General features: G+C 36.4%; 1 protein-coding gene across 1 annotated transcript in view; it reads right to left on the reverse strand.

Annotated features, from left to right (window-relative positions):
* Positions 1-19,555, reverse strand: part of MYO7B (myosin VIIB) — a 122,188-nt gene that overhangs the window by 91,199 nt on the left and 11,434 nt on the right. The window contains exons 5-13 of the mRNA XM_031961293.1: positions 16,873-16,994; positions 15,392-15,534; positions 13,722-13,835; positions 12,436-12,589; positions 9,091-9,167; positions 7,679-7,798; positions 4,955-5,097; positions 4,104-4,314; positions 3,137-3,272 (exon numbers count right to left, since the gene is read on the reverse strand). Coding sequence (XP_031817153.1) covers positions 3,137-3,272; positions 4,104-4,314; positions 4,955-5,097; positions 7,679-7,798; positions 9,091-9,167; positions 12,436-12,589; positions 13,722-13,835; positions 15,392-15,534; positions 16,873-16,994 — 1,220 coding nt within the window. The remainder of the gene's footprint in view (positions 1-3,136; positions 3,273-4,103; positions 4,315-4,954; positions 5,098-7,678; positions 7,799-9,090; positions 9,168-12,435; positions 12,590-13,721; positions 13,836-15,391; positions 15,535-16,872; positions 16,995-19,555) is intronic.

A 19,555-nucleotide genomic window follows, 5' to 3' on the forward strand; every position in this document is an offset into this window, starting at 1 on the left:
ACAAGAAAGGGAGCAGGCAGTGAGAAAGGAAAAGGAAAAGGTGAGAGTTGAAGGATGTGATGGGAGAAAGGGAAATGGCATAATGTAGTGGAGCTGTGACTTCTAATTCTAACTCTGCTGCTAATAGTTTTACAGTATTAAATGGTCACAGTTTCTTGGGGGGCGGGGGGGCTCAGTTCCTTTATCTATAAAATGGAGATAATGCTTTTCTTATTTGCCTCATAGGGCATTAGAAGTATTGTGACCAAGAAAATTTGGGCAAAAATACTTTGGAAAAAATAAACTACTATACAAATGTGGGATAAATACTTTAAAAGTGCACATAGGGCATTTAGCCTGCAGTCAGAAAGGCTGTAGTTTAAATCTTCCCTCAAATAAATTCTGTGTGACTGGAATAATCACTTAATCTCTGAAGAGGTGGGAATAATGTCCTCCAATGTCAACTCCAGCCCTAAATCTATGATTATATTCCATGTTTCTCTCCTTTCCATGGCTCACATTCCCATATCCATTCATTCCTAGTAATGTCTACATTTATTTCTAGAAATTCTGATTTGTTTTTAATTCCATATAAAAACAACTTTTAACTCCATTTTTTACAATTTTGAGTTCCAAATTCTCTTCCATTCTCCCATCCCTCATCAATGACATATTGACTTACAAAACCAACACATTATCTATATTGTACTATATTTTTATTTATTTTGTTGCATATTTCCCAATTGTATTCCAGCCTATTTGTGGCTGCAATTGAGAGTTTTTTAGGCCATCAATCAGGGGTTTGATAAGCTTTGCTAGCCCACACTAGAGTAGGGAAAACCTTAGGGATAATAGGATTCCCTACATGAGTGTTAAGTGGGGGTGAAGTCATCACATTTTTGAAGATGGACATCTTCAAAGTGGGATTTGGAAATCATCCAACTTCTTTAAAAAAGTAAAGTCAGTAAGTTCTTATGTTTTTACATTTTTCAATACAGCAGTGAACATGGTCTGTAGCAAAGCATCAATAACAATCTACAATTTAAAGAACACTTTCTAATAATAGTATCATGAACTAGGCAATGCAAGTAATTATTTACATGAGAAACAAACTCAAAGTACCCAAGGGATATGTCTAGGACAACATGGCAAATAAACAGTGGGATACTCAGTTTTTCTAGTTCTGAGATTAATTCAATCAATATTTATTCAGCATCTACTACGGATTAGGCACTATGTTAGACAATGAGGATGCTCATAGTGAGTTTATATTCTACTGAAATGCAACAAGAACACAGCTCCATAAATAGAGGAGAGGGAGAGTGAAATTTGGAGAAAGGAAGGGGAAGCATGAAGGGATGAGACAACACTCAGGATGTAAACACTAAGCAGGATCTCGAATGAAAATGAATATTCTAAGAGGTGTATGTGAGAAAGGATTACATTCTATACAAAGGAGATACCTTGCCTGAATGAAAGACAGCTGGAGATGCCACAGTCATTGGAGAAGCTATCAATTATGAAAGTCTGAATACATAAAAGGAAAAAAAATCTGAGAAGGAAAAGAATAGGCTGTGCATATGTAGTTATTTCATCAGCCAAGGAGGCATTTGATGAAAGAAAGAAGGTAGAGCTACTGAACCACAGACTTGAGAGTTGGAAGGAATTGGAATGGCTCATTATTCCCACTTATACCTGAGAGAAATCTTTACTATAACATAAGTTAACATGTCTGATTAATGTCATCTAACCTCTGTTTGATCACCAAGGTGAGGAAACATGCCCTCTGCATCAGGACATTGTTTTAAAATTTTCCCCCAAATCAAGTTTAAATTATCCTTTGTGCAATTCCACCTATTCCTTTTTTCTTTGATTTATTTGAAGTCTAACCACCCTTCTACGTGACAGACTTTAAAATATTTGAACACAGTTATCATGTCTTTATAAAATGTTCTCTTTTCCAGGCTATGTATTTGCAGTTATTCTAATTAATATTCCTCTGACTTTTATTTGACCATTTCACCAACGTACTAACCAACAATATACTAACCAAATTTCTTACTTTGCTAATCCAGTAGTCATGCACCTGGTGCTACTTAGGTGCTAAGAACACAAAGAAGGCCCAGCACCTTCCAAGTCTTACAAAATGAAATAATGTAAAAGAACATATAGAATATTACCCTTCATTTCTCCAATTTAAGTCATACATTTCATCACTCTTTATAAAAATGTATACAAATTATCCCATCTTTCCTATTTATTTTATCAAAATTATTCCAACGCATCCCAAATTCCTCATTTCTCTAAATAAAATGATACACAGACCCTGTATCCTTGTTGGCTACTGAATTACAGCAAACTCAACCAGCTCATTATATCTAGTTGGCATCAGAGCACCAGACCATGTTTCACATCCCATAAGCCATCTTATAATCAATCCTGGCTCCATGGTTATGCTCTCCCTTTCTTTCTACCTCACATTCTTTCTCTGAGCTCAGTAATTAAATAAATACAATAGTTACTCCTTCTGCATCAGTGGGTTAGGGCATGGGGACCCCTTGATCTGGAAAATCATTCAAATTTTTTTACCTTTCCTTTGTACCAGAGAAGAAGTCTGAGTTATTGTGGTTTTAAAAGATAAGATATGTTAATTTTATATAATACTAAACATATGCATTTCTGAGTTTCTAAACTTTTCTGGTCATCTGCTTGCCTTTGCATGTCATTTGTAGCTTCCACAAAACTCCTAAAAAATTCTCATTTAATTTCTTATGCTGACCCACAATATCGAAATGCAATGGAGAAAGTTGCAATCAATCCACTGTTCTGTAGATTAATTTACCTTTCCTATGACTCCCTAGACATTTCCTTCATTGGCTTCCCATAAATATATTGTCTCTCCTTCTTAGGACTTAAGCTCTTTAATTAAAAGCAGGAACTATTTTTCTTGCTTATATTTTTATTTGGCACTTATTACAGTGCCTGGCAAATGGTAAGTACTTAATTACTTTTTTTCATCCATCTACTCATTCATTTGTTCATTCATTCCTTTCATTCCTCATCGTTCTAAAGGAGAAATGTATAAATCTCACTCTCCCTTCCCTTCTCATCCTAACCTCCATTCAATTACAAATATAAAGAGATTGATGACACTCACCTTCAGCCTGATAATGAACCAAACCAGCAAAATGAGCAATGCCAAATTTCATGTCATGCATGTTTTTGGGTGCCACGTATATTTTGCTGTTGCTGTGCACATGGTTCATTTTTTGTAACATGGTGGCATCTGTTCCCTGAAAGAAGCACATATAACCAGGATGTTAGGATAATGACAACTAATCATTAGTGGGGTTAGTTATACTATTCACTGTGACCTGAGAACTCAGTGACTCACTGAGGCAATAGAAATCAGGATTTGGAACTATAGAATATCAGAGCTAAATGAAATCACAGAGGCTATCTATTCCATTGTTTTCATTTCAGGAATGAAAAAACTCGGGTCCAGAGAGACTGCAGTACTTATCTGAGATCATGAAATGAGTCAGGAACAGAGCTAGACTAAAATTCATGTTTCCCAACTCATAGCCCACTTCTTTTTTCATCATTGCCCTTACAGAATATCAGAACTTAAAGAAAATTCAGAGAATATCTATTCCCAGCCTGTATCTAAAGAAGAATTCCTCTACAACATCCCCAACAAGTGGTCATTCAGCTTCTGCTTTAAAATCTCCACTGAGTGGAAACCAACTACTTCCTGAGGCAACCTCAAAATCTCAGCCAAAAAGGAGATATGGCCACTTTGGTTATATTTCCTAATTTTTGACACACTAATTAACCTTCCCAGACTGTCTTCTGAAAATGATGGTCATAACCATATCTGGGCAGGGAGACACACATCATTAAGCCATTCCAGGATCTGATATTATTCTTTGAGACTTAAGTGAAAATCCAGCAACGATTCCATGATTTCAGGAAGAAGAATGATTTCCTACAATTACTTGATGAATTGTTTGCAATGTTAGATACACAGATACAACTTAAAAGATATTTTTTTATAAGAATGAACACACCAAATATAAATGTGACTGATAACTGGATTCCACAGTGACAGTAGGGACACTCACTTTAGGGAATTTGCTTTCCTCATCCATCAGTGAAATGATGTTCATTGGTTTGAGAGCTAGCAGGTCCAAAGTGGGCCGATTGTCATTGAAATGGATGTAGTTCCAAGAGATGTTCTCCACATGGTACTCTTCCTGCTCTATTGTGAAGACGTGGCGGACAAAGAATTGTTGAAGATGCTCATTGGCAAAGTTGATGCAGAATTGCTCAAAGCTGTGGGGGCAACCCCAGTGAGATCATTAGTCCTGTCTTTTAGGATATTACTCTATGCATCCCAACAGTCTGTCCATGCATACTCTTTATCCCTAAAGATACCATGCACACACACACACACACACACACACACACACACATACATAAATACACACTGCTCATCACATTCATATAATAATATCTTACATATATTATATCAAAGCTAAATTTCCCTCTTTGCAATTTTCACTCATTGTTCCTAGGTTTGGTCACTGCGGTCAAGCAGAATAAATTTAGTTCCTCTTCATTTATTTGAAGACAGCTATCATGTCCCCAACTAAGTCCTCTTTTTCCTGGGCTAAATATTCCCAGATCCTTCACATAGTCCTTATTTGACTGCTGCTCATGGCCATTTACCATGAACCACATTTTCTTAACCCATTATCCCTTATCAATGTTCTTCCCAAAATAATGGCTTCTGGAACTGAATTTTATACCCCAGATGTGATAAGCTTCAGATCAGTGTCTAGAAGAACATTCAGGAAAGGAAGGCTGACAAGAATCTCCCTAAGATCACTAGAAAAACGATACAGGGAAGAAATACTCTTTCTTTGCTCCCCACCTCTCTGGATTTCTTAGAAACAAATTGAGACCTTCATACCTATTTGTATGAAAGTTTTCAAAGCCAAATATATCCAAGAGGCCAATGGACCTGTGCACATTCTGAGGGTCTTGGGAGGGTTTCTTGAAAATTGCAGCATTGATCTTGTTGACTATCCATAGGAAGAGATGTCCATAAATTCCCTGGAAATGTAGTAAACAGCAGAGGCATTGAAGCAGAATAAGAATGAGAGAGAGAAAACCCACTTAATCTAACTTGTGTACAAATTGGGACTTGACGTGTTCTCAGCAAATCACGGAGTTAACAATCAAGCTGATCAGCTTGTTAGAAATATTTTTTGATTACCTGTGATCAAATACAAAAACATGTAAATAGCTTTGCAAATAAATTCTAAAGTACTCATAATGCTAGCAATCATCATCATTGTTATCCAGAACTTTGCTGAGTGCTAAGTAGTGTACAAAATAGATGAAACTTGATTATAAAGTAGTGAAGACTGATTTTTAATTTAAAAATAAATACATGCATATTTTAAGGTAGTCATACTGGGAGGGTATATGTGCTGGGTGGGGTGGGGTGTGTGTGTGTGTGTGTGTGTGTGTGTACATGTGTACGCATATGATAGGCCTGGGTCTCTCCAACCTTTGATGACATAATTTTCATGGCTATTCATACCACTGAGCAGGGGTCACCTATAACAATCCCTCGAGCAAAGTGAGCATCTTCCAGGTCATCTTATTAAATAGGATTCTGGCAACAATCTTGTTGGCAATGCCTAAGAGAGAGACTCTCACTGCCTGTTACAGTCACAAGATAACCTGTTTCCTTTTCCTTATAGATATGGACAATGGAAGCATCCTTGAACTTCTGAGGAATAACCTCTTCTTGCTATATAACCTGAAAGATTTCAGTCAGCTTTTGAATGAACAGTGGACCTCTGCTTTATATGTATCTGCTAGAATATAATCAGCACCAGACTCTTTGCCATTACCAGATGAACTTAATGACACTCAAGCCCTTTTCTTCAATTGGAAGTTTTGCTAGAGAAGGATTGATTTCAACTTGAAGTATACAGCCATTGGCTTCAGTATTGGTTGATAATGGTCTGTTGAGAACATTATGGAAATGTTCAGCCCATCTCCCCAGGGTCATGTCATTATCACTAATCAATGTGGCTCCATCTGTTCTGAATAGTTGAGATGCACCATAGATCTTTGGCCCATAAATAGTCTTCAGGGAATCATAAAAGTGCTTTGGACTGTTACTATTATCATAAAACTGAATACTGTAATAATGATGCAAAAGACTCTGATCAATACAATAATCCATGACAATTCCAAAGGTCTTATAGGAAAAATATTATCCACCTTCAGAGAGAGGATTAATGAACTCTGAGTGCAGATGGAAGAATTTTCCCACTTTATTATTTATCTTGTATTTTTTACTGTCATATGGCTAATATGGACATTTTATATGACTTCACATGTATAACAAGTAATCATATTGCTTGCTTTCTCAATAGACAGGGAAGAAGTTGCAGCAAGGGAGAAAATTTGGATCTCAAAATTTGAAAAATGAATGCTAGAAAAGATTTAAGAGAAATTATTTGAAATAAGGTTCAAATTAGCTACTCAGAATGAATTTTAAGATAAAAATAAAAAATCAAAAAAGGTGGGAAAAATGGATGCATTTTCAATCATTCATACATATAATCAAATGCTAAGGGCAATGGGGCAATGGCATAGTTGTGATAGGCTTAATGTCAAAGATAGGACTCACATTGGACCTTGAAGATGAGCTAGATTTCTCAATAATCAAATAATAGCTAAGCAACCATATGAGATAGGTGTTATCAATACCTCCATTTTACAGATGAGAAAACTAAGATTTAGGTCACACAGTTAGTTCTTGAGGCAGAATTTAAACTCTGATCTACCCAATTCCAAGTCCAATATTCCATCCACTATTCTACCTAGGACATTACAAATGGGGAAAATTGCATGTGCAAAGGCATGTGGGGCATAATGACTTGATTGAAGCAGAGAATGTGCTCAAATACTTAGAATACAAAGAATTATGAGCAGAAGAAGATAAATTTGGATCAGTCAGATTACAGAGAACCAGACCTGAGGAGTGGAGTTGGGATAGGGGAGAAAATAGGAAAGAATTTCCTTGTAGGAAAGAGAAATGAAAAAAAGGTATGTTTAGCAATATGAAGGGGTGAGCATCTTAGGACACTACACCATGGGATATTGTAAATAAATGGTGGAGAGCTCACATCAAAGGAAACCATTAAAAGTCCAATGTGAAATGTATTGAAGTAAGAGACAATTTCTAATCATAACGCTGGAATATGAAAACAGATGGAGTTGTAAAAGAGTAGAAGTTACATAGAGGTTATGAAAAATGATCTTAGGAGGGGAAAGGAAAGTTCAAGGTAATATTGGGGAACACTCCTTTGCAAGAGTATTGCTGAAATAAAAATGACAAAACAGATACAATTCTCAGTCATTCTAATGAAGTGGAAATTAGTTCTGTTAAAATGGAAGATCTCAGAGCAGGGGAAGACACTAGAATGTATGAAAAAATCTAAGAATGTGGCACTAGGGAACAGGAAATAGGATCTGAATCTCTTCTGGCTCTTTTCAGTTACCTGAAGGACACACAAAAAGAGGAAAAGGTCTAAAAATTCCCAGTATCAAACTATAGAGGAAGTTGGGAAGAGACCAGAGAAGGATAGATAAGAAATATGAATCTTTCTACCTTGACAAAAGCATCTCTCCGGTCGCTGGCTTGGAGGATGTTCAGTGGTCGGGAGACCCCTTCCCCTCGGATGGTGATGTAGTGATTGGTCAGACAGGCCTGGAGTTCCATATTTTTCACCTGTGTAAACATCAGCAGAGTATCAGGGGATTATTGTCTAATGAAAAAAAAAAGAGTGATTCTCTTTGAATATGTGGCTACTGAGCCATAATGTAAGCATGAACTCAAAGCTGATTTTATAATATTCAATTAACATGCATTTATTAAGTGTTTATTATGTACTAGGTAGGTACTGTGCTAAGACCCAGGGATTTGAAGAAAACAGAAAAAAATAGCCCTTGCCTTTAAGGTGTTTAAATTCTAATGGGGGAGATGACATATGAATAAATACATAAATTCAAGATACAAAGAGCATAGATAGAAAAAAAAAAGTCTTAGAGGAAGGAAATAAGCACTTATTAAACAAATACTATGTATCAGATCCTATGCTAAGCACTTTAAAAATATTATCTCATTTGAGATTTTCAAAGACTTTGGAAAGTAGGGGCTATTGTTATTCCTATTTACAGTTGAGGAAATTGAAGCAGATAGAGATTACGTGACTACTCTGGGTCCCATTTAGCCACTCAATAAAATATCGGATTTTTGAACTTGAACTCTGGTCTTCCTGATTCTAGACCCAGTCTTTTAGCCACTGCTTATCTAGCTGCTTTTAGAAATAGGGAATAGCAATTGGGGGTGGAAGGGGTGGAGTGGAAATTCAGAAAAGGCATGTAGTTTGGTTGTGTTTAAACTCAGTTTTTAAGGATTCTAAACTGATTTTTTTTGGAGGCATTCAAGGTTAAATGACTTGTTTAGAGACACACAGCTAATATCCAAGCTAGATTCTTTTGGATTTTAAAAGGTGGAAGTAAGAAGGTAGAGTTTTCCAAGTACAGGGATGGGATGGAGGAATGGGCAGTAATGCAGCTAGTGCAAAGGGAAGGATATGAGATATCAAGCAAGTGTCACATGTAGCAATCAGCAAATAAGTCAGAATAGCTTGATCATGGAATCTATAGTTTAAAAGACTAGAAAGATAAGAAAGAATCAGATTGTAAAGAATTTAAAACTCCAAACATAGCAGTTTATATATGATCATAGAGTTTATTGAGGTTTCAGGAAGGTCATTTTAGGAGCTAAATGGAGGATGGATTGGAGTGGGGAAAGACTTGAGGCAGGAAATACAATTCCAAAGCTATTTTAGTAATCCAGGCACGAGATAGCATGGAAACAACTGTGCATCATACAAGATTCATACAGAATAAATTGGAGATATTAACTTTTAATTCCAGTGACTTCCTTGTCTAGAGGGAAGAGGAAAGATTTCTTGTGGAAGGCGGTGAGGAGAAAGAGAATCATAACAGTTTTACCTCCAATAACTTAACAGCAGCCAGAAAGTGTGGGGTGTCAACAACATCGGAGCAGTCCAGATTACCAGAAATAGCAGCTAGAAGCCAAAAATAATAAACATCTATGAGAAATATTGACTCTGATATTTGAGGAAGACAGGGTACTCCTCCTGCCTAAAAAAACCCCACAAACACAAACTCTCCCACTTAACCCTTTGGGGTTAAGACAAGCGTTTTTAAATGTCATCTTTTAAAAAACAAAGACCAAGGTAGGAGTAACATATTTATATGTTAGTAGCTGCTAGAACCTTAATTGTAAATTAAATTAATAGACCCCCTTCCTCTGGATTCCTTTCTTCCAATGAGATTAAGGAATGCAAGAGAATTTTCCAATGGGGAGGAAAGGTTTTGGAAAACTGGAGAAGGAAAAGTCTGAGGGAGCCTGGGCAGGCAGGTTTCTAGGGGTGATATTGGACATAATTTATCCCATTTTACTTCCCCTTTCCTCTTCTCCCAGTACAATCCCTTTTCTACCCCTAATTTCTTTTTTTATTTCATCACTTTAAAGTCAACTTATACCTACATCCTCTAAGTATATAGGGATGATATTGAGTGAGGTGAGTTTTGAGTGTGTCAGAATGAAAAACAGAAGATGAGAGAATGATAGTTCCTTAGCACTTCTCAAACTTTATAGTTTCAGAAGCCCATTGTATTTTTAAAATTACTGAGGATTCCTAAGAACTTTTCTTTGTGTAGATTATATCTATTGGTATTTACTATTTTAGAAATTAAAACTAATAAAAATTTAAAATATTTAATTCTTTAAAAATAAAAATGAACATAAACATGTTAATAAAAGAACATTTTAATGAAAATAACTATATATTTCAAATCCAAATCATTTACTAGAAGAATAGCATTGTTTTGCATATTTTTACAAATCTCCAATATATGACTTCAAAGACTACTTCTGCATTCAATATATTACATATGATATATTGTTTTGGTTTAAGTATATGGAGACAATCCAGCCTCACACAGATAATGTGATTGCAAAAAGGAAGGGTGTTTTAATAAGCAAATAACATTTTAACATGGAAATAGTTTTGATTTCACAGATTTCCTCCCTTGAAAGGTTTTTGGGGACCCTCGGAGACCCATGGATCCCACTTTGAGAACTGCTGGATTAGATCTCTTGCCACAGGCCAGAGCTATCCAGAAAGATTAACAAGTATGCAAGGAGCAGATCACTCCTGTTTCAGAAAGAATTACGTTCTATGGGAACTATCTCTGGAATTTCATTAACTTAGAGGCCAAGGTATTTGCAAAAGGTCAAAGTCAGTCAGTACTAGGCTGGTTCCAGGGTCATATTGTACCCATAATGTTATACTTGAATTCCAACCTCCTTAACTGAGGGTAGAAAAAAACAATTTTAAAAAAAGATCCTTAAGAGATTTTGCCTTTATGTAAATTAATCACTAATTTTTTTTATCATCTATAATCTTATCCCTCTTTGTTGTTGTTATTCAGTTGCTTTTTGGTTATGTCCAACTCAACTCTTTGTGACCCCATTTCTTTTCTTGGCAAAGGTACTGGAGTGGTTTACCATTTCCTTCTCCAATTCATTTTACAGAGGAGGAAACAGAGGTGAACAGGGTTAAGTGACTTGGCCAGGGTCACACAGCTAATAAGTGTCTGAGGCCAGATTTGAACTCGTGTTTTCCAGATACAGCACTCTATCCACTGTGCCACCTAACTCCTTATCTACTCAATTATCTCTTAGGGTTGTCCAATACATAATATATCAGTTAAGTTTCCTTCCCATTCCCTGCATGTACTATATTTGTTCCAATCTCTAATACTTTTGCTTATACCTTTCTGACCTTCTGCCCTAATTTACCTGCAAAATTTACTCATCCATTTACCCAGAGCCTACTTTCACATTTAAGACCTGGTAATAAAAAGCAGGGGTCATAACAACAACAAGAATAATAGTCAGCTAGGTAGTACAATGGATAGAATGCCAGGTCTGAAGTCAGGAAGACTGGTCTCAGACTAACTAGCTTTGTTAATTTTGCTTGCCTCAGTTTTCTCATCTGTAAAATAATCTGGAGGAAGAAACGGCAAATCATTCCAGTGTCTTTGCCAAGAAAACCTCAAATGGGCTCATGTAGAGTTGGAAACTACTGAAATGACTCAACAAGAACAACAACAATAATAGCTAGCATGTATATGGTATTTTAAGGTTTTCCAAGACCTTTACATGTTATTTAATTTGAACCTTGCAACAACTCTGTGAGATAGATGCTATTATTACTCTTACTTTCTAGAAAAGGAAACTAGGAGTTAAAGGAGTTGGCCTAGGATCAACAGATCAAACAGCATTTATTGAGAACCTACTATGTTCCTGCCACTGTGTGATGGGCTAGGGATATATACAGAGGGTAGAAGATATGCCGGTCCTTGAGGAGCTTACAATTTAAATTTATTTAAATTATAATATAATTTAATAATATATTATATATTTATACATAAATATATATTTAATAATATATAATAAAATAATTTATAAATATAAATAAATATATATTAAAAATAATAAAAAGAAATTTAAAAAAAATTTAAAAGCACACAGTCAGTATCTAAGGTAGAATATGAACAATATTTTATTCACTGTACCACCTAGCTGCCTCAAACCTAAGTTCTATCTCCTCTGTGAAGTATTCTCTGCTAATTCTAGCCTTTATTCTCTTTTTGACTACTCTTATGGCCCTTCCTTTTTCTATCATGTATTTTAGTGCCTCTATAATTATATTCAGCTTAGCATTTCATTATCTATTACTGACCTATGTTTTGTTTTTCCTAATTTTTCCACAAATATACAAATCTTATCTAGGCCAAAATCATCAGGTTAGTCAATAAACATTTATTAAGCACCTACTATGTGCCAGCCACTATGCCAATGAAATACAAAGAAAGGCAAAAGGTGGTCCCTGCTCTTAAGGAGCTCACAATCTAATAGGAAAGACAATAAGCAAATGAATATGTTCAAATAAATAATTTACAAGGTAAATGGGAAATAATTAAAAGAGGGAAATGATATTGAGATTAAGTATCCTAATTATAAGCCCAGAGATTTCTCTAAGACATTAGGCTCATAGGATCATAGATTTAGAATTGGAAAGGATTTTAGCAGTAATCAATCCCAATCTCTCATTTTAAGGAAACCCAGGCACTGAGAGGTTAAGCGACTTGTCTACAGCCACGCAACTAGTAAGTGTCTAAGCTAGGATTCACACCCTGGTCTTCCTGACTCTAGGTCTAGTATGCACTGTGCCACTTAAATTCAAGAAGAACCAGACTTACCTGAAAACTCCACATTACCCAAGTGAAGAATAGCTGCCAACAACTTGCTAATATCCCAGTTTTCAGAATCAGAGAATGTAAGAACCTTCATGGCAGAGCGAAGGGAGGCATAATCCTTGACATCATTGCGACCTTCACAAGATGTGCAGTGCCCCTAGGGAAGTAGAAGAACAAGAATGAGTACCAAATAGTCCTTGAATGTCCACACTGCCCTTCCCCACACACACTTGTGACACTGACTTTCAAATTACAACCCAATGTCATCTCAATAACACAATATTTTTCAGCTTAACAAGGACCTTAGTAAAGAAAAGAATATCATACAAACTCTATGTGTCAGTTCAGCAGAGCTTAGGATCAGTCACTGAAGAAGAAGGGAGGAGATGAGAGAGAAGGGAGAAGAAGCAGTAGCAGCTGTGATAGCAAGAGGAGAAGGAGGAAAAGGAGGAGGAAGACTAGGAAGAGGAGGAGGAGGAGGAGAAAGAAGAAGAAGGAGAAAGAGAAGGAGGAGATTCATTGCATAGCTTCAAAAAAGACATTTATCCTCCCTAAGGCTATTTGCTCTCACAAATAGAAGTGATAGCCCTTGCTTTTCAGAAGTATTAGTGAGGATGCAGTGACATATGTGAAAATGCTTTTAAAAGTACCGAGCCCTATACACATTTGAGGTAGCATTTAAGAAATGCAAATGGCAGAGAATGGGGAAAAAGTTTGTGTTTGGAGTTCACAAGGCATAATTTACAATTTCTGCATTTGGGAAAATCAATACAAAATATGCTTAAGGGCAAACAGCATGAAACAGATTCTCAAACACTGCTGAAGAGGATAGACCCGTGGCATGGAACCCAAGAGACTGGGAGATGTTGGATGTTAATATGAGAAAGAAGAATATATTAATTTGGCAGATAATTTGCCATCTGAGATTTTTCTAATTATTCTTGCTAAGTACCAAACTCAGTTGTTTCTAAGCTGCTGAACGTCTTCAGTTTGTTATCACCCTCTAAATATTAGCTCCCTGGGGCAAAGTCCCACCCAGCTGTAGCTTAGTTTGGGCCTTATGTTGTCTCCTCTGGGCTGATGGCTTTTAGCTACTGTGTGATAATTAATCAAAAAGAGCTAGAGCCCTTCTTTTTCTGGATAGTTTTTGCTATGACATAATTTTACAGAGAGATCTTCTTTCCATGTAAGCCACGCTCTTTAGAAACTTGGCTAAGAAAATAAAGAGACTGATGAGAATGGTAGAGATGGGGGTAATAGAAAGATAGCTAGAGAGTAGTGCCCCTTACCATGGTGAGGTAGTTATATTCTGAGACTGTTCCCAAACTCAGTAGCTTCTTTTGGTCCTCATTCATCCCCATTAACAAGCAGTAAAAGATGTGGTAGTTCCTCTCTTCTGGGGCCTGGGAAGAGGACAAATGCCAGAGAAAGATGATTTGGCAATAAAACTTAATGGTGAGAACATGAGAATGTTTTTAATTTTAATTTTCAACTAACAAGCATTTATTTTTTCTTCCTTCTGCAATCTCTCAATAACAAAATCCTTGTAATAAATCTGCACACTTAAACAAAATAAATTTCTGCATTGCCCATTTCCAAAAATGTCTATTTCATTCTGCATTTCGAGTTCATTCCTTCTGACACAAAGTGGGCAGCAAGCTTCATCAGTCCTCTGGCGTGCTGGTTGCACATAGTTATCTTTGGGTAATTTGTAGATGTGTAAAAATGTTGAGAGGACTGTCACATTGGAGCAGACCCTACAGTCTATCCAACAGAAGATTATGCCTCTGATAGAATGTAGCAAGTGAACATTCAAATGAAGTTGTCCTATCTGACAATGATCTCAAAACTTAGATACATGGTTCAAAACTGGAACATGATTACTTTTTAAAAAATAATGGAGTATTATTATATTATATAATTAATAATAATAAAAGGAAAAATGGAAGGAGAGAGGAAAGGAAGGAAGGAAGGGACAAAGGGAGGAAGGAAGAGGAGAGAAGTAGGGAAAGAGGGAGAGAAAGAAAAAGGAACAGAGAAAGAAAAGGGAGGAATCAGAAAAAAAAGAAAGAAAGAAAACACATGAAAATTCTGACTTCCACAGAATCAAAGAATCATTGAATCTGACTTCCACTGAATTGCAACCGTGTATGAACAAGAATCTCTTCTACAATATACTAGGACAAACCCAATCCTTGTTTCACATCATGATAATCTTTTAAATCCTTGAATATGGTTCTCATGTCTCTTTCTAAATCATCTCTTCCTGGGATATCTCCATTTTCTTCAACCTCTCCTCATAAGGTATGATCTTGAGATCCATGATCTATCTCTGTGTGGAGGGAAAACTCACATATGTTCACTGAAATAAAGAACAAACTCATTCTTGCCTGAGAAGGTTAATATAACAACTAATATATTAGCAGTCACTACAATGGTTTATCTAGAAAGTATCTAAAAAACTATTGTCATAGAGCTCAGTCCTGGGTCATGAGATTTTGGGTAACAAGATAGAAACAAAATGAAGTATTTGCATGACCCAATACAAGCTCTGCAAATTTCTATTCTTGAATGAGAGATTTAGAGTCTTTGTTGCAATCCAACCCATGAAACTATCATCTGGCATGTAGAGTAGAATTTTCTGCATTTAAAATATGTGAGTTTATAAAAAGTAAAATACAAAGTGTCTCTGCTTCTCCTGATAACTACTTACCTTGCCAACAATTAGTTTTGGTTTTGGCATAAGATAAATTAATTTTGAGTCCCCATTTCTTGAGGAAAAGAGCTGGAGAAAGGGGTTTTATCCAAAGAGGGGAGATCTGGATAAATCAAGGTCTAGTAGTAGAGGTACTAGAAAGAAGATGAGGAGAGACATTGAAGACAAACCACAGTTACTTTCCCAATTCACTGTGGACTACCTCTGCTGCTCAAAATGATCTTCCATGTCAGATGGACTTACCTGTCGGCAGACCCGGGACTTCTCCAGAAGGAAGTGTTCTATCTGAGCTCCTTCAATCACTCCATTTTTGTTGAAGTGAAGTTCAATGTATTTCCCAAAACGGCTTGAGTTGTCATTTCGAACTGTCTTGGCATTGCCAAAGGCTGAGAGAGAAAGTGGTGCCAGAGAGGTCAGAAAAGGGGAAGAACCATGATTTCTTATCCATTAGACAGATGAATACCACAGGTTCATAGCAGGGTAGCAGTGGAAAAAGGAGTGATGGGACTAGATTATGAGATGGGATCTTAGTATTGCATGCCATTCCTCCCCATGAACAGAAAGTGATTAATTGTGAGGTTCAATTTATCCCTTTCTGATCTCTGTGGTAACTAGGTGGGGCCCAATTGGAAGACCTGAATTTGAATCTTGCCTTATACTTGCTAGTTGTGTAAATTGGCAAGTCTCAATTTCCTCATCCATCCATCCATCCATTTATCTATCTATCTAGGGGGAGCTAGTTGGCACAATGGATAGAGTACCAGCCCTGAAGTTAGGAGAAACTGAGTTCACCTCAGACACTTAACACTGCCTGGCTTGTGACCCTGGGCAAGTCACTTAATCCCAATTGCCTCAGCAAAAAAAAAATCCTCATCTATAAAATGGGATAATAGTATTTACCTCCTAGGATTGTTGTAAAGATCAACTGGGCTAACATATGTAAATTGCTTTGTAAACTTTAAAATACTTATATAAATGCTAGCCATTACTATTATTATTATTATCCTTTAAGGCAGCGTCAGATAAGCAGCATAATGGCTCTATCATCTGTCAATGAGCTTGAATCAAATATTTGTTAGGTGTCTAACAAAAAAAGTCCCTTAAAGAATAAATAGCTCTGCCTGTCTCATCTGGGATTTCTCTTTTTCCCTTGGAATTTTTGAGATCACCCAAATTTTGTATAACATCCTAGGTTTACATGCAGAAGCAGATTTTGGATTACTGAGGAATCCTCATGGACTTCAAGTGGACCACAGACCACATGTGCAAACTATGTTGCTTCAGCACTAAGGATGAGGCAATTCTAAACCCAAGAGTACTAAGTTGAGATCTAGCTTGCTTTTCTTCCTCCCTGACACGAAGTCTCCTCTCTAGATACCTTTTCCTTGTCTGTTTCCCATATCTGGATGCTCTCCCTCCTTACTGCTACCACTTCTTAAAATCTGCCATTTTATTCAAAGCTTGACTTTTACTATCACTTTTTAAGCGAAACCTGATCCAGATGCCAGTTTATTTATATTTACATACTATTTCTCCTTTTCCTTCCTCCTCAACAGAATGTAAGATCCTTGACGGCAAGGGCAATTTCATCTTTGTTTTGTTATCCTTAGCACTTTCCTCATTGCCCCAGTGTCCTGTAATCAATACTTGTTGATTGATTGGTTGATGGGAAAAGGGATGGGAAAAGAGGAATGCACTTTCTAAAGAATTGGTGACCCACTTACCTTCCAGAATAGGGTTGGCTTCTAGGACTTGTTGCTCGATTGAAGAATGCTGGCCACTAATGATAGCTAAGAATTGAAGTATTAATTTCGTTGTCTCTGTCTTCCCAGCTCCTGACTCACCACTGAAAAGAACCAAAATTCAGACACAAAGTCAGAAACACAGGGTCATAGGATTTAGAGCTGATCTAAAAGATCATCTATTTCCATCCAAAAAAAAAAGATATGAAATAATGAGTTATCTTTTCCTGTGTGATAGAAACCTGGCATCTGTTTCATAGCACAACACAGAGCCTGACACATAGGAGGCTTTAATTTATTTTATAATTTATAATTTAATTTAATTATATTTAATAAACTGACTGACAATAATAATTGGTAGAGTGCTTTTATAGTGATCAAATAACTTTCATATCCATTAAAGCAGTAGAGTATAAGAGCTTGAAGGGAACTTGAAGATTTCAGGTTTTCATCTATAAAATGAGCTAGATGCTTTTTTTTTTCTAGCTCCTCTTCAACCATGACTCTGAGGTCAATCAGGAATGAATATCTTTTGATTTATCAATACCATTACTAGTTCTTTATCACAAAGAGATCAGAGAAAATGGGGGAAAGACCTATATGTACCAAAATATTTATAGCCGCTTTTTTCATGGTGTCAAATAATTGGAAATCTCCTATGACCTGGGGGATGATTGAAGCAGTTGTGGCATATGATTGTAATGGAGTACTATTGTGCTATGGGAAATGATGAAGGGGGAGGGTTTCAGAAGAAACAAAATTCAGAAGAAAAGAATTTTTATATTTCTATATAAATTGATGCATATTGAAGTGAGGAGAACCAGAAGGTTACTGTCCACAATAACAGCAATGCTGTAATGATGATCAGCTATGAAAGACAGCTACTCTGATCAATGCAATGATCCAAGACAATTCCAAAGAAGTTATGATGAAAAATGCTATTTATTTTCAGAGAGAAAACTGATGAATTCTGCAAATAAAGCATAATTCTAAAACTCTCTCTCTCTCATGCACATAGTAGGTACACAATTAATATTTATTTAACATTGAAGAGTTCTGATGAATGCATGTAACCTTGCTGGAAAAGGGGTGAACTAGAGATATGGAATGGTACATATGTTGTCAAAGACAGTCCATGTGTCCATTTGTTTTGTTGGCTATACTTCTTTCTTGAGAAGGAGACTTTGGTTGAAGGCTGAGAGAAAATTACTGGGAAAGGATTAATTTTGTAATGGTTTTTAATTGAAAAAGTGCTTAATAGTCTTGTACTCATCATTGTAGACTGGATAAGAGAGTATTTTCCACATTGACTTAAAAAAAGATTTAAAACAGACAATAGATTTTTCTGACTGTTTTATGAGAGCAAAATCAGAGTAAAAGAAACCAATATTTGTTGAACACCTACTATGGCACCATGTTAGGCATGTGTAGAATTTAGAACTTATAAAATGCTTGGAGCAAGAGTAGTCTTCTGTCTCCCCTCCTATGAGCTTCTTATCCCCTTCCTCCTACTTTAAACTCAATCTCCAATCTGATTGGAAGAATAGTCAGGAAGAACAGAGAATGGGATATTCCAATTGATGTGTCAATAGAACAGCCATAATTCATTTGTATACCACTTACATGTATTGTCTCAGGTATGCCTGATATTAAAGCTATCCCACGATAATAGCCAGGGCATTTATAGCTAGAGGCTGGAACCAATTTTTCCATTTTCTGAAGTTGTCAGAAATTAGATTCTTGGAACTATGCATGAGAGACTCCCCTTGATTGAGGTGAATCAAGGGGAACAAGGAGAAGTAAATTAAACTTTGTATTGATAAACTTTAACTTAATCCCATTTAGGAATAAATAAAAATGCTTACATAGTATTACTACTCTTCTCTCCTCCCTCTATGTCTGATTTTCTCTTTCCTTTCTTTCTCTTTATGCTTCTATTTCACAGAAGCATAAGCACTTAATACAGAACTCAAAGGTCATTTGAAAGGAATCTTCACTATAACATATCAGACAAAGGATCATTCAGTCTTTGTTTGAATACTTTCAATGAGGAAGAATCCACTTTCTCTGGAGCCAACCCATTCCATTTTTGGACAATTCTAATTGGGAAGTAATGGGCAGTTATGTGGCACAGTAGTTACAGTGCCAAGCCTGAAGTCAGGAAGCTCATCTTCCTGAATTTAAATATGGCCTCAGACACTTCTTGTATTACTCTGGGCAAGTCCCTTAACACTATTTGCCTCAGTTTTCTCATCTGTAAAACAAGCTGGAAATGAAGATGGCAAACCACTCTAGTATCTTTGCCAAGAAAACCCCAAATGGGGTCATGAAGAGTTGGACACAGTTGAATAAAAACAACAATCTCTATGTAGTTATTTGCATGTTGCCTCCTCCATTGTGAGTTCCTTGAGGGCAAAGCCTGTTTTTTTCATGATAGATAGATAGATAGATTGATAGATAGGTAGATATCAGTCATCATCCAGTGCCTGGCACATAGTAGGTATACATTTATTTAAAAACATAGTAAGTGCTTAAATAAATATTGATTGAATGATGTTTTGCCTCATGACAATACTTTAAATATATGAAGACAGCGATCCTGTCATCCCTGAATCTTCTTTGCCTCAGGCTACCTCTTGCTATTTCCACCAATCCTCATGTCCAA

The sequence above is a fragment of the Sarcophilus harrisii genome, chromosome 3, assembly GCF_902635505.1.
Source record: "Sarcophilus harrisii chromosome 3, mSarHar1.11, whole genome shotgun sequence".
NCBI classification, from domain to species: domain Eukaryota; kingdom Metazoa; phylum Chordata; class Mammalia; order Dasyuromorphia; family Dasyuridae; genus Sarcophilus; species Sarcophilus harrisii.